Source organism: Arachis hypogaea, chromosome 16 (assembly GCF_003086295.3).
Source record: "Arachis hypogaea cultivar Tifrunner chromosome 16, arahy.Tifrunner.gnm2.J5K5, whole genome shotgun sequence".
In the NCBI taxonomy this organism is placed as follows: Eukaryota; Viridiplantae; Streptophyta; class Magnoliopsida; order Fabales; family Fabaceae; genus Arachis; species Arachis hypogaea.
The window spans coordinates 28,956,608-28,969,920 of NC_092051.1; the positions used below are offsets into that span (position 1 = coordinate 28,956,608).

The window sequence follows — 13,313 nt, forward strand, 5'->3', positions numbered from 1 at the left end:
TTCGCATAAACAATTAATGTCGTGAAGTGAAAAAATAGTTAGATAACCACTTGAAACTCCTAATACCAAAAAAAAAAAAAAAAACCTGAAACTGCGACAAATATAACAGTGATAGGATTCCCAAGGGAAAAAAAAAAAAAAAGAATTGTTTTTAGCTGAAAAATAACAGGGCAGTTTTGCTGATGTGAATTATGACCACGTATTTGCGTGTATATTGCTTCATATTAAATATTCCTCACCAGCGAGATCATTCATAGTGTGATGATGCATGTGAATCTATAGTTATTTATACAGATGACAGAAATAGATTGATTTGAATTTTGATTTCTTTCGAGTAAGTACCTGAAGGATAACACTTGAACAAGACTAAGGATAGCAATTTCCATTTACAAATGATGATATTAAGAAAACTAGTTAACTAAGAAGACTAAGGATGACCAATATCTTTTTTCTTTTTCTCAGGGCAATCCGTGTGTACAATTATCTAGCTTTAACCTTTTAACTCTACCCTTTCCTAACACTAATCAAAATGCCCCCCTGCTTCATTCTAAACCTAATTTTGTTTTTTGGGTTTAACACAGACAATCATCTTATTCTGTTACAACTTGCACAAAAGCAAGCAAACCAAGCATAATTCCTCAAGTTTGGTTCAAAGTGGAAGTATCAACTGCTGGTTAGCTTCAAACTATAAAAACTAATTTTCCTTCCACAGGTGCCATTGATTGATAAGTAGGGAAGCGCCTATCTTCATTTTTCCAATGTCCATGCATGCCACGAATGTAGCGGCAACAAGACAAACATGACAATCGATCATCTCGTGTAAAAAATTCACATGACTTATATTATGTGTTGAATTTCACATCAAACTTTGGACCTTATCTTCTTGATCAATTCTTGAACTGTCTTGAACTATATTGAGCTTTAGTCAATAACCTTGCTTGACGTCCTTTGGAGATTTCTATCCTGCTGGGATGCCACTTGACCTTGACGAATACTCCGCCACCAACTTCAAAAACATGGAGGTTTTATCCTCTAATAGTCGCGATGGAGTGTCGAATTCTGCAACTCTACCTGTGTGAAGAATAAAACAAACAAACATAACTTTATTAGCAAGCACAAAACAAATAATATAATGTGTATGGCAATGCAGTGACACACCATCACTAAGTACTAGAACAAGATCACTGTCTATAACGGTTGGAATGCGATGCGCAATGGTGCAGACAGTACAATCTTTAAACTCATCACGGATAATCTTCTGGATAAGATTATCAGTGGCAGTATCAACTGATGCTGTTGCTTCATCGAGTACAAGTATTTTTGATTGCTTCAGAAGAGCTCGGCCTAGGGAAACAAGTTGCCGCTGTCCTACGCTCCAATTGTCTCCATTTTCCAGCACTGCAATTTGGAAGTTCATACATCACCAAATAAATCAGTTTTTATATATTGAACTTCTAATTATTTCCTATGATTTGTGATGTTTATGTATTTTTTCCCTACCTGGTGTGTCAAGCTTTTGGTCCTTTTCACGGATAACATCTCCAAGTTGAGACTTGTCCAATGCCTGTGAAAAAATTAAAATTTAAAATTTAGCAGGATAATGCTCCTCTACTTAACTAAGTGACCTTAATTTTCATTTGTTTGTTTGCTAAATCAGAGTGGAGTTGTAAGTTGATTGGTCATATGAAAACAAAATCCTAGTTGTCATGTTAATATGTGAAAAATTTATGTCCAATACTTTCAATATATTGAAAATTTTTATAAACTTTACTATTTTAATATTTTGACTGTTTTAGAATGATGTCCAATTAATATCTTTTAATACCGTTTGACTAGTTTAGATTATGCATCATTCATCATTTATTTTGCAATTCGTACTAACCTCCCAGATGTGTTGATCAGAGTGCTCCTCAAGAGGATCAAGATTGCCACGGATGGTCCCTTCAAATAAGGTTGGATCTTGTGGTATGATACTTAGATGACTCCTAAGATCATGAAGACCAATATGTAAAATATCAATGTTGTCTATAAGTATCCTCCCATCAGATGGTTCAATCAACCGAAACAATGCCTGAATTAAAGTTGATTTGCCACTACCGGTACGTCCAACTATTCCGATCTTTTTTCCGCCTGGAAATGTGCATGACACTCCATGAAGTACCACAGGAAGATTCTCCTTGTACCGCACCTTCATCACATATCGCATGACTAAGCCGTTAGTTTAGTTTAGAAGTTTAGGATTTTGATTTTGAATACAAACATAACATGTAGCTTAACATACAAACAATGAATCTCGCTTTCATTTCTCATAAGATTTTGTTATTTGATTATGTTTTGGAGTTGTGTGCTTTTTTTTGCTGCTGGTTTAACAATGTTGCTTGTGAGAATTAATAAACTAAAATGAAATAAAGATGTAAAAAATCAACAAAACTGATCTAATAAGTACCTTCAGATCAATTATTTCAATTGTTCCATTTTCGGGCCATGAGGGTGGAGGGCGAAAATCTTCAATGATTGCTGGTGCTTCACTTGGAATTTGACTGTATTGGTAAATTCTTTCAATAGAAATGATTTTATTTTCGAGTTTGCAGAAGCTAAGTATCCATCTCGATAAACGTGCATTCAAATTGAGTCCATAAGTCACAGCAAGTCCAGCCATGCCTGTAAGGAACATCAGAAAATTGGTTGATTCTTTGCATTTGGCCTAATGTCAAACCATAGGTCTATAACTTCAGAAATAAAGCATCATAATTCAATTGTCCAAGACTGGCCATAGCAACCATAATACTTACTGGGATCAATGCTTCCATGGGGGAAGCTTACAAGTAATACCATGCAGAAAGCAAATACAAAAGTTGACAGTAACTCCATCCGCAAGCAGAGCCATTCGATAGCAGCAAGACTGCAGAAGAATGGCCGAGCAAAGCAATCTAGAAGATAGAGATTTCGCTTCATAAACCTCTTTTCTTGTCCAAATCCTCTTATTGTAGATGCTCCAGCAATTGATTCAGCAAAAAGATTTATAATTGGAGACTTCTGGATGCTTACAATTCGGACTAGTTCCCTCGAGGAAGCCATATAGTATTTCTGCGACCAAGTTAGTTGACAGTTTTTAGAACAAGTTATCTTCAAATCAAATCAGTGTAACAGATTTCAAGTTAAGATGGAATATCCTTATCTACCTGCATCCACAAACAAGCAACACCCATTGGGATAACTAGGAGCAAAACTTGCCATGTGACTTCTGTCATCACACCAACAATACCAATAAGTTGTATTGTTGTCGAAGCGAAGCCACCGAGTCTGAAAGGAATGTCAAGATCCACAACACTTTGATCAACTGATACCTGGTAGAGAACACAGATGACAATGATTATGATCTATACACCATATAGTGTGTGGAATGTTCAAAACAGGAAAATAAAGCTTACACGATTCAAGATCCGTCCGGCAGGTGTAGAGTCGAAGAAAGACATTGGTGCATGGAAAACACTTCTAAGCATCTTCAAGAACAGCTTCTGAGCTGCTGCAAGGCCAAATGTAGCCACCAGAATAGCCCTTACAAATATAAAGCAGGAGCTGCCGAAAGCGAGGGCCATGTAAACGACAAGAAGCTCTGTGGGAGATACTTTCGGCAGGTCTCCTTCAGTTTGTGGGTTAGCCCAAGCCATCCACCAATTACTAGCAATCTGTAGAAACTGAAATAACGTTTGCGCCATGATTATGAGAGGAATCAATAACCCTTTATATGCTGCTGCCATGTATGACAAATAAACCTTCATGCTGATTCTACCTCTGACCCTCTCCTCTTCTTGAACTAGTTGCTTTTTCCTTGAGCGTTTTGTTTTCTTCTTCTCCTTAATCGCTTTTTGATCTGAATTCGATGATCCCTCTTGCAGTTCCTTTGCCAAATTGTCAATATCATTTGTGGAACAAATAGACTTCTTACTGGATATAACCAATGCATTTAAGGATAAATGTTCTTCGGAATCTTCAGATGAGAAACTAGGAATTTCCATAGCCTCTATGGCTTCATGGTGAGCAGAAACTAGAGCATTAAAATCTGTTCCTGCTTGTAAGAGATCATCATATTTTCCAGCTTGTATGATGCAGCCTTCTTTGAGAACCTTCAGAACCAAAAACCAAATTTAGAAATAACAATTTCAGAACTTGCATGGAAAAATAAAAGCAGCCATACCAGTATCAAATCAGCAGCAGGAAGAAATTCAACTTGATGTGTCACATAGATTACTGTTTTATTTGCTAGTGCTGTCAATATATACTCCTGCAGTTTCACGTCATTAGAGTAAAATCTGTTTCACTTAAACTGTAACATTAACTCTGTGCTAAGGAAAACTAACCCTAAACAATTCTGATCCGGTGTGAGCATCAACTGCACTAAAGGGATCATCAAGAAGATAAATATCAGCATCTTGGTAGAGTGCTCGTGCGAGCTGAACACGCTGCTTCTGGCCACCACTCAGGTTTATGCCTCTATCACCAATAATTGTTTGATCACCATGTGAGAAAAGCTCCAAGTCCTTCTTAAGAGAACAAGCATGAAGAACATTCTTGTACTTTGCTTTGTCCATTGGGCTTCCAAACAGAATATTTTCCTCTATGTTTCCAGACTGTATCCATGCTGATTGCGAGACATATGCAGACAAGCCGCACACCCTTACCTGCAAAAGATATTAATTCCAAACACAATAATTCATTTCCAATTCAGTTCATTTCAAATCAAATCAAAGGATAAATATAAACACTGTAAAGCGAGAATTAAAAGCTTAGCTTAGGCACACCAACATACTTCGCCGGAACGCTTAGGAATCTCTCCAAGGATGCAAGAAAGAAAACTTGATTTCCCGGAACCAACCATACCACAAACAGCCACACGCATTCCTTTTTCGGCCTTCATATGAATCCCTGATAGAGTTGGTCTAGAAGATGATGAAGGGTCCCAACAGAAGATACCATCCTTAATTTCTACTGCAACATTAGAGATTCCATGAGGTAAGACAATAGTTGCATCTTCCTGCAACTCTTCCTCAAGCAGGAAAGAAGATATTCGATCAATCGAAACCTTAGTCTGAGCCATTGTTGAAACCAAGTCCGGAAAATTCCTGAGAGGTTCTTGGAGGATTCTAAAAGTAGCCAAAGCAGAAAGCACACCACCTGCAGTCAACTCTCCACCCAGCAATATGCATGTAGCGAAAGTGACAGCTGAAACAAAAATGGGGGAGCTCCAGAATATGAATGTTATGAAAGCTTGCGAGTACAACGCTTTTCGAAGCCATTTGAACTCGACTCCACGCATCTCCTCTAACTTTATTTGATACCTGTCTTCCCAAGCTTGCAACTTGAGAATCCTCATGTTCCTTAAGCACTCAGATGTTTTTCGCATCCTTTCATCTTTTGCAGCCATTAACTTGTCTTGATAATCTTCTTGGATCCTAGCTACTGGAACAGTGACAACAATTGAAATGATGGTAGCAATCAGTGTTGCAATACAAGCAATTCCAACGTTCTTGTACAAGATTAGAAGGGCAAGAACAATCTGCATAGGAAGCATCCACATATCATGAAGGTACCAAGAGTAGTCCCCTACTCTTTGAACATCTACAGCCATGTAGTTAACAATCTCTCCACTTGTGTGACTTTGCCTCGCTAAGCTCGAGAGTCTAAGCCCCTTTCGATACACCATCGCTGTTAGAGCTGATCTAACATGCATGCCCAAGATATCCACTCCTAGATACCATTGACGAGTTGTAAAGGTCTCAACAAGCTTCGCCACGAAGAAGATCCCAGCGAGGACATAGCCCTCGTTCGGATAACTTTGTTTGCCACTCAAGTAATCAACAAAGTAGCTTACCATGTAAGGACCAACATAAGAAACAAGAGTATTCAAACCAGCAAAGATGGCATTCCAAGCTGCTTCCTTCCAAAATGATCTGAGAAGTGCCCAAGCTAACGAAGGCTGTCCGGACGGATTTTCAGCCTTCAATCTCTCCCAATTAGAATTCAAAATCTTGTAATTTGTCTTAGCTCGATCTTTTCGTGCCACTAGGGGAATGTCCTTAAGCTCCAATGGTCGCCTTGCGCCAAGGGAAAGAATTGGGTTCAGCCAAGACAGAGTAGCCAGGCTAAAAATTCCAGCATCACTGTATGGAGTAACCTTCACACACCCTGATTCTTCTTCAGCAAGCAACGGCTCTCGAAAATCCGAATCCCCACAGACTTCAATACCAGTAACACCCCTAGCCGCAACAATACACAAGAAGGCAAGTGCAGGCGTGGCAGCAAAATTCGCCACCACATGGGACTGCAAATGCTTGTAACCTTCATCCCATAACCCTCTCCCATCAACATACAAAGTGCACAAGCAAATAACAAATGACACACTCCACCAAACTCTCAACAAAAATGGAAACCTATCAAGCCTCTGAGCCTTGCAATTTAAAGCCAAGAAGCTCAACACAATCCAAGACAAGCCCTGAGAAACTGGCAACAAAATTACAGACAAATTACCCTTTCCCTGAATCAAAGCTACAACATCAAAACCCAACACCACAAGTTGCACCAACAGAACATAGAGACAAGACAAGACCGAAAGCTTGAACCATGTACCAATCCTAACTTCATGTGTTTGTGCATCAACAATTCTAGGACTAACTGCGCCACCATTGCTTGCAATATCATCCTTATTGTCATATCTAACACTTCCCACGTTCCCAAGCACCTTTCTTGAAAAGATAACAATGAGAAACACAAGCAGCAGTGCCAAGTTGGCACACGTTGCTACAAGTTCCAGAACTGGCAAAGAAAGGATCTCATTGAAAAGGGTATGAGACGATCCAACAGAAGAAGAAGAAGAAGGTAGTGTTGTAGACATTGCTGTGTTATTGAAGAAAGCTTGGGATTCAGAGAAATGAGTCGATGAGAAGAAGAAGAAGCAGCAGCAGCTAAGAGATTGAGATCAGTGAAGCGGAATAGAAATGGAATCATTTCACCATCAAATATGCATCTGGAGGTAGATTCTGCGGACACATTGCACATGAAAACAAAACAAGAGATTTTTCATCAACACACGTAAACACAAAGAACACGAGAAGGAAGAAGATAAAAATAGCTTTCTATTGCTATTATCAACAGTGTTGTTTTCTTATAGCATCCAAAACACACAAAGGGACAAAGGGTGTGACCAGAAAAATCCAATATATCGAAGAAGATTACAAAAAACTGATCTTTTTCACAAAGGGTCTCTGAATTTGCCCTTGTGATTCAAAGATTGTTGATAATTATGACGCTTATGATTGTGATGATGTATTCATGTGTTGTAGCTACCTGTGCAAAGCTCCAACTTTTGGAGACTGACCAACGAGGATAATCACCAACAGCACACACCCCAAACGACAACGTTTTCGATTGTAAATACAAAATAGAGATGCAGCGTAACAATGCACAGAACACAGAACACAGAAAACAGAGAGAAACAGGAAAACAGAGAGAGAGAGAGAGAGAGAGCGAGAGAGAGAGTGTGTGTGTTTTTCAATCTCTCTCTTCTGCTTCTCTTAATTTTATGTTATTTGATTATGTTTTGCTTTTCTCTTTTCTTTTTTTGTCTAAACTATGCTGAATTGCTGATGCAGAGTTTTGTGTTTTTGTGTTGGTGGTATAACAAAGTTGCGTGTAAGAACTGAAAACTTATAAACTTGGAGCAGAGGTGAGTGAAATTTTAACAAAATGGATTCAAATGAGGATGAATAATAAGAATAGGGTTCAACACTCCATGGAGTTTTAGGTTGAAATTTGTGTTTCGTTGATGGTGTTCTGTTTTAAGGTTTTTAGCTTAGGTTAGAATTAGTTTGTGTGTTGGGATTCATTTTAATTTTATCATTATTTATAGAGTACCTTAGAGGATTATACTAGAGTGATGATGTGTGAAGCATAGATGGTAAGTCTAGATTGTCAAGAGTTTTCCTATTTTTAGCTATCATGAATGAGATTGTAAATAAAATTTAATTTTGTAATTTTAGAAAGAGATTAAATTTGATCATAAAGTTAATATAATTCTTTAGGATTAAATTCAATGTTCTAAAAAATTAGATCATGATTACATCTCAATAATGAAATTAAAAGCTTATCATCATTTGAATATAAAAATGAGAATATGGAAATAGTAAATTGAAAGGGAAAAGACATAAACAAGTGTCTCCTTCGGTGATTTTAACAAAAACTTAAAATGACATATCCCTATAGAATATTACATGTTGATTCGGGGATATTATATTTTTGGGTTATGCTACGTGTATACTAAAATCAACTACCAAAATCAGTTATCAGTATAAAATATATGTTAAAATATAAATATATATTAAAAATAAATTAAACCACATATATATTTATATATAAATACATTAGTAATTAATTTTAGTAGCTGATTTTAATGTACAAATAGCATTTTCCTATATTTTTAAAGACTAATGTTGGATTGTTGGTATATTTCAACATATTTGTTCCATGTGTGATGTGTGTGTGTGCTGGCTTATGACTAGTGAGATCATGGGATATGGACCAAGCGTCAACAAAGAAATAATAGATTAGGAGTTGGAAACTTGGAATGCACCATTATTTAATGTTTTACTTTTAGCAATAAAGATTTGAAAGCATCTAATACTTGGCAATTGCCAGTGATAATGAAGTAGCTAGCCTTTGCTTTGTTGCATTTGAGCCTATGAAATTGAGTACGTAGAAGCGTTAGTGGGATTCAAGTAAGAGAGAGTGTGTGTGTGTCTGTGTGTGTGATGAATCTGATGCCATAAACTATGATTTGTCATTTTGTGATTTCATATATTATACGAGGATTTTGAGGGTGTCCAGACATGTTTAATAAAGTATAGCATTCAGACCAGAGCCACATTTGTTTAAGAGAAAATACGAGCAATGAAACTCAATCTCCCAAGTCCTAATAATGCACTTTTTCTTTTTCTTTTTTTCCCTTTAAAGGAAATTATCCTGCTTGTTCTACTCTTTATATATATTTAACCATAATTTATACTAGATAATTCAAATATTGTTGGTTGGGTGTCTGGGTGAGAAATATATATAACTAAGGAGTCAACTTTTTTAATAAAAAATCACCTGATATTTAATTTAAAAAAAGTTATCTAATAAGAAATAGTGAGTGATGTAAATTGGAATATAAGCATCCCTATTACCTAAGAGCCTTTTAGGTTCCTAATATATATAAGTATTTTTGAATTTCAGTAATTTAAAAATATTTTAGAATTTATATCAATACCAAATTTTTTTTTAATTTGTGTGAATTTTGTATAGTTTTTTTTGTTTAAACTTTTTTAGAAGTTAACAAAAATTAAATTTTAGATTTCTTTTAAATTTAATTATAAAAATAATGATACTATGTTATGAAATTATTTTTTTAAAAAGACACATAAGTGAAAATTATATCTCTAACAAAGCTCATAACATTTATGTGCTTTTATTTTTACTTGGTTGATAACAAATTCTCTGGAGTCGAATGGGTGATATTATAAACTTTTAAAGTAATGGAAGAAAAATCAATTTTTCAAAATAAGGAATGTATTAAATAATGTTTTGGCTCTTAAATATTAAATATATATTTTCAAGGATCCAATAGTGAATTTGTTTAATGATTAAAAGGATTCCTCAATATCATCAACGATATATGATTATTCTAAGAACTGTTTATACAACTTATATGAGTAATGAGCATGAGATGATGCTGACCTAAAGAATTAGCTTGGACCCCATTATTGCAAAGACGCCATCAAGAAATTTGAAGCACACAAATTAAAAGAAAGAGGAGAAAGCAAGTGAATTTCTTGAGGAAATTGGTGTTAGTAAGAAGGTAAAAGCATGAGCCTTCTAAAGGTAAATTAAAGTACTAAAGTATTTTTAAGAAATTTATTGTTACTGCCTTACTGGTGTTTTTTCTTTTTTTTTTTTTTTTTTATTTCAGCTCTGAGGTTAAGTTGAGGGACTTTCATAAAACTTGTGGCTGTAAGTAATGGCTTTATTAAAATAAAATTGAGGATTTTATTAGCATATATAAAATTAATTATATACACATATCGTATCTCACGGGCACGTGTTATTGTTGATTCTTAAGTTCAACTACAAACATTAAATTGTAACTAACCGATGCTTTAAGTATGAATACTATTGATAATTAATCTCAAAAATACTAATAATCATAAAGTTTTTATTTACCCGTATATATTTTAACTTTTAAATTTATCTAGCTTAATCTTTTAATCCTATATCCCTCCATTAAAGTTGATTGAGTGAGTGGGCATAATATAAGTTTAAATTTAATTAATTGTGCTGTTAATTTTTTGAAAAAAATAGAATTTGTTATTGGTGATATGGAATAACTAAGCCCCTGTAATCAATAATATAATGTTTATAAAACACTATATCCATAATATTTACTTTATTATTTAATATGAACTATAATAAGGTAAATCACACAAATATAATAATTTCAATTTAAAATTATACAAATGTCATAAATTAGAATTGGTTATATGTCTTATCTTAAATATTTCTATATAAATTGATTTTATTTATTATGTATATGTTGTATAAATAGTAAGTCGAATCAGCTACTTGTGTAGCATAACTACAATAAATTGTTTATTTTTTTTATTAACTTTAAAATATAAATATTAATAAAAAAATAATCTTATTTAAATTCAAATAAATATCAAAAAAATTAAAACAAATAAGAATAGAAATTCAAATTTTATATTTTAGTTGAAATTTCAAAAAAACTATATTTTTACAAACTTATGAATTTAAAACAGAACAATAAATAATTTTTAAAAAATTATTAAAAATTATCCTTTAACTTTTTAGCATATAGAAAATTATTACCAAAATTTTTTATGTTGAAGAGTATTTTAAAGTATAGTCCTCCAAAATAGCATAAGAGTTAAAATTTAAAATTTTTTTGAGTCAGAAATTTTACCAATTTCTCATAACCTCTCGAACTCATAAATTTCTCATTTCAATTCAATCATGGACTATTTCAAAACCACTCAGACACATCACAAACACTCATTCATAAATTCTCAACCCTTCCAAACCTAAATCAACTCACTTCCAACTTATTTAACCCATTCTATCAACATACCCATGTTTATTGACAACATAAACATTCATATATCAAATTTCTCAATCAACTAATAATCAATTATCACAATCTCATACAACAATTTACACCACTTACCTCAACTTATCACAAATGGAATTTTCTCACCCTATCATGACCTCCGGCCCAATTTCACAAATCACAATATTCATACATTCAATTCTCAATTGAAACTCAACATTTGTACTCATTTTCATGCAACATAGCACTAACATACATCACAATATCCAATTTTAACAATATCACATAACACTTCTCAATTCATCAAAAACTCATTATTTCCACTTTCAATTTCATGCCAAAATACATCAATCAACTCAATACTCACGCTAATCATTATTCAAGCATATCAACAATCAATTCAATTCAACTTATCCTAGGGGCAAGTAACCTAGGTTTTCACATACCCTTACATAATGCCTACTCAAAACTACCACTCATACCTTAATGTCGCAAATCCAAGCTTCCAAGCTGTTAGAAACAAGAGAGAAATCTGAAGAAAGTGTTTTGTATATTATACAGTGTATGGAATGTACAAAGGATATATATAGGTGCTAGAAGAATCAAAATAATAAAAGTATACAATCCTACAATTAATATACAGATATGCTATATAAATATAAAGATACAAATTGATCTAATATTGATTCTAATTCATTCTCTAACAACCCCCCCTTCAAACTCAAGTAGGAGCTAAGGATACCATCTTGAGTTTGGATATCAGAGTTCGAAAATGAGTCGGATGATGAGCCTTCGTAAAGATATCAGCAGTCTGATCCAGTGTTACAACAGCAATGAGACGAACAGCATCAATAAGGATGCGTTGTCGAAGAAGGTGACAATCAGTCTCAATATGTTCGGTGCGTTCATGAAACACATCATTATGGGCAATCTGAATAGTACTGCGGTTGTCAAAAAAACTATCAGTTGGGGACGACTGCAGTGCACCCAAGTCTTCGAGAAGTCAACGAATCGAGACAACCTCAGCAGTGGTGTCAGCGAGAGCACGGTATTCAACTTCTATACTTGATCGAGCAGTGAACGTTTGCTTCTTATCTCGCCTAGAAATGAGATTGTCTCCAAGAAATAAACAATAACCAGTAATAGAATGACGATCAGAGGGATCACCAGCCCAATCAGCATCTGAGTACGTTTGAAGGGATAAAGATGAATGGACAGAAAAATAAAGGCCATGAAATAGGGTGCCTTTGATGTAGCGAAGAATGCGAAGAACTGTCGCATAGTGAGTAGTATGAGGTGCCCGACAAGAACTGGTTAAGAACATGAACCGGATAGGCAATGTCTGGTCGAATGACAGTTAAGTAGACAAGTCCTCCAACTAACTGTCGATAAAGAGTAGGATTATCCAAAACAGTTCCATCCATAGGAGTAAAACGAACATTAGGCTCAAGGGAAGTAAACTCAGTGTGACTGTCTATAATCCTGGCACGAGCAAGAAGATCTGAAGCATACTTAGCATGAGTGAGATAGATGCCATCATCTATGGATATGACCTCGAGACCAAGAAAATAATTGAAAGAACCAAGATCTTTCATCTCAAAAGTATATTGAAGGGAGGCTTTGAGATCAGAGATACCATCAACATCATCTTCAGTAATCACTACAAAAAATTCTGGTAAAAACGGCGGTTTTTTTTTGTATTTACGGCGGTTTGAACCGCCATTATTACCAATAATGGCGGTTTCGTAAAGCGACGTAATTCTGGGCGCCATTCTGGTTATTACGGCGGTTTTCTGAAAACCGCCACAATTCCCTGGGTTAAAACGGCGGTTTTTGAATAGGTTAAAACGGCGGTTCGAACCGCCGTTATTTCCAGGGTTAAAATGGCAGTTCTTGGATAGGTTAAAACGGCGGTTTGAACCGCCATTATTACTCTGACAGAATGGCATTTTGGTTGGTTAAAACGGCGGTTCAAACCGCCGTTATTTCCAGGGTTAAAATGGCAGTTTTTGGATAGGTTAAAACGGCGGTTTGAACCGCCGTTATTACCTTGACAGTTGCATTTTGGTTGGTTAAAACGGCATTTTTAAACCGCCATTTTTACCCTGACAGTAGCGTTTTGATTGGTTAAAATTGCATTTTTGAACCGCTATTTTAC

The 13,313-nt window shown here is 35.1% G+C and overlaps 1 protein-coding gene across 2 annotated transcripts; it reads right to left on the reverse strand.

The window, feature by feature from the left end:
- Positions 1 to 308: 308 nt before the first annotated feature.
- LOC112758795 (ABC transporter C family member 5) lies at positions 309 to 7,874 on the reverse strand. 2 transcript variants are annotated; one of them, XM_025807555.3, is made up of 12 exons: positions 7,345 to 7,874; positions 4,811 to 7,037; positions 4,362 to 4,682; positions 4,199 to 4,285; positions 3,432 to 4,127; positions 3,183 to 3,347; positions 2,793 to 3,087; positions 2,447 to 2,661; positions 1,883 to 2,188; positions 1,501 to 1,564; positions 1,159 to 1,398; positions 309 to 1,071 (listed from the first exon to the last, which is right to left on the reverse strand). In XM_025807555.3, the coding sequence occupies exons 2-12, from the start codon at positions 6,890 to 6,892 to the stop codon at positions 959 to 961; spliced, it is 4,584 nt and encodes a 1,527-aa protein (XP_025663340.1). In that variant the 5' UTR covers positions 6,893 to 7,037; positions 7,345 to 7,874; the 3' UTR covers positions 309 to 958. The 2 variants fall into 2 exon arrangements, with proteins under 2 accessions (XP_025663340.1, XP_072076254.1); XM_072220153.1 differs by having other exon boundaries at positions 309 to 1,398.
- Positions 7,875 to 13,313: the final 5,439 nt, after the last annotated feature.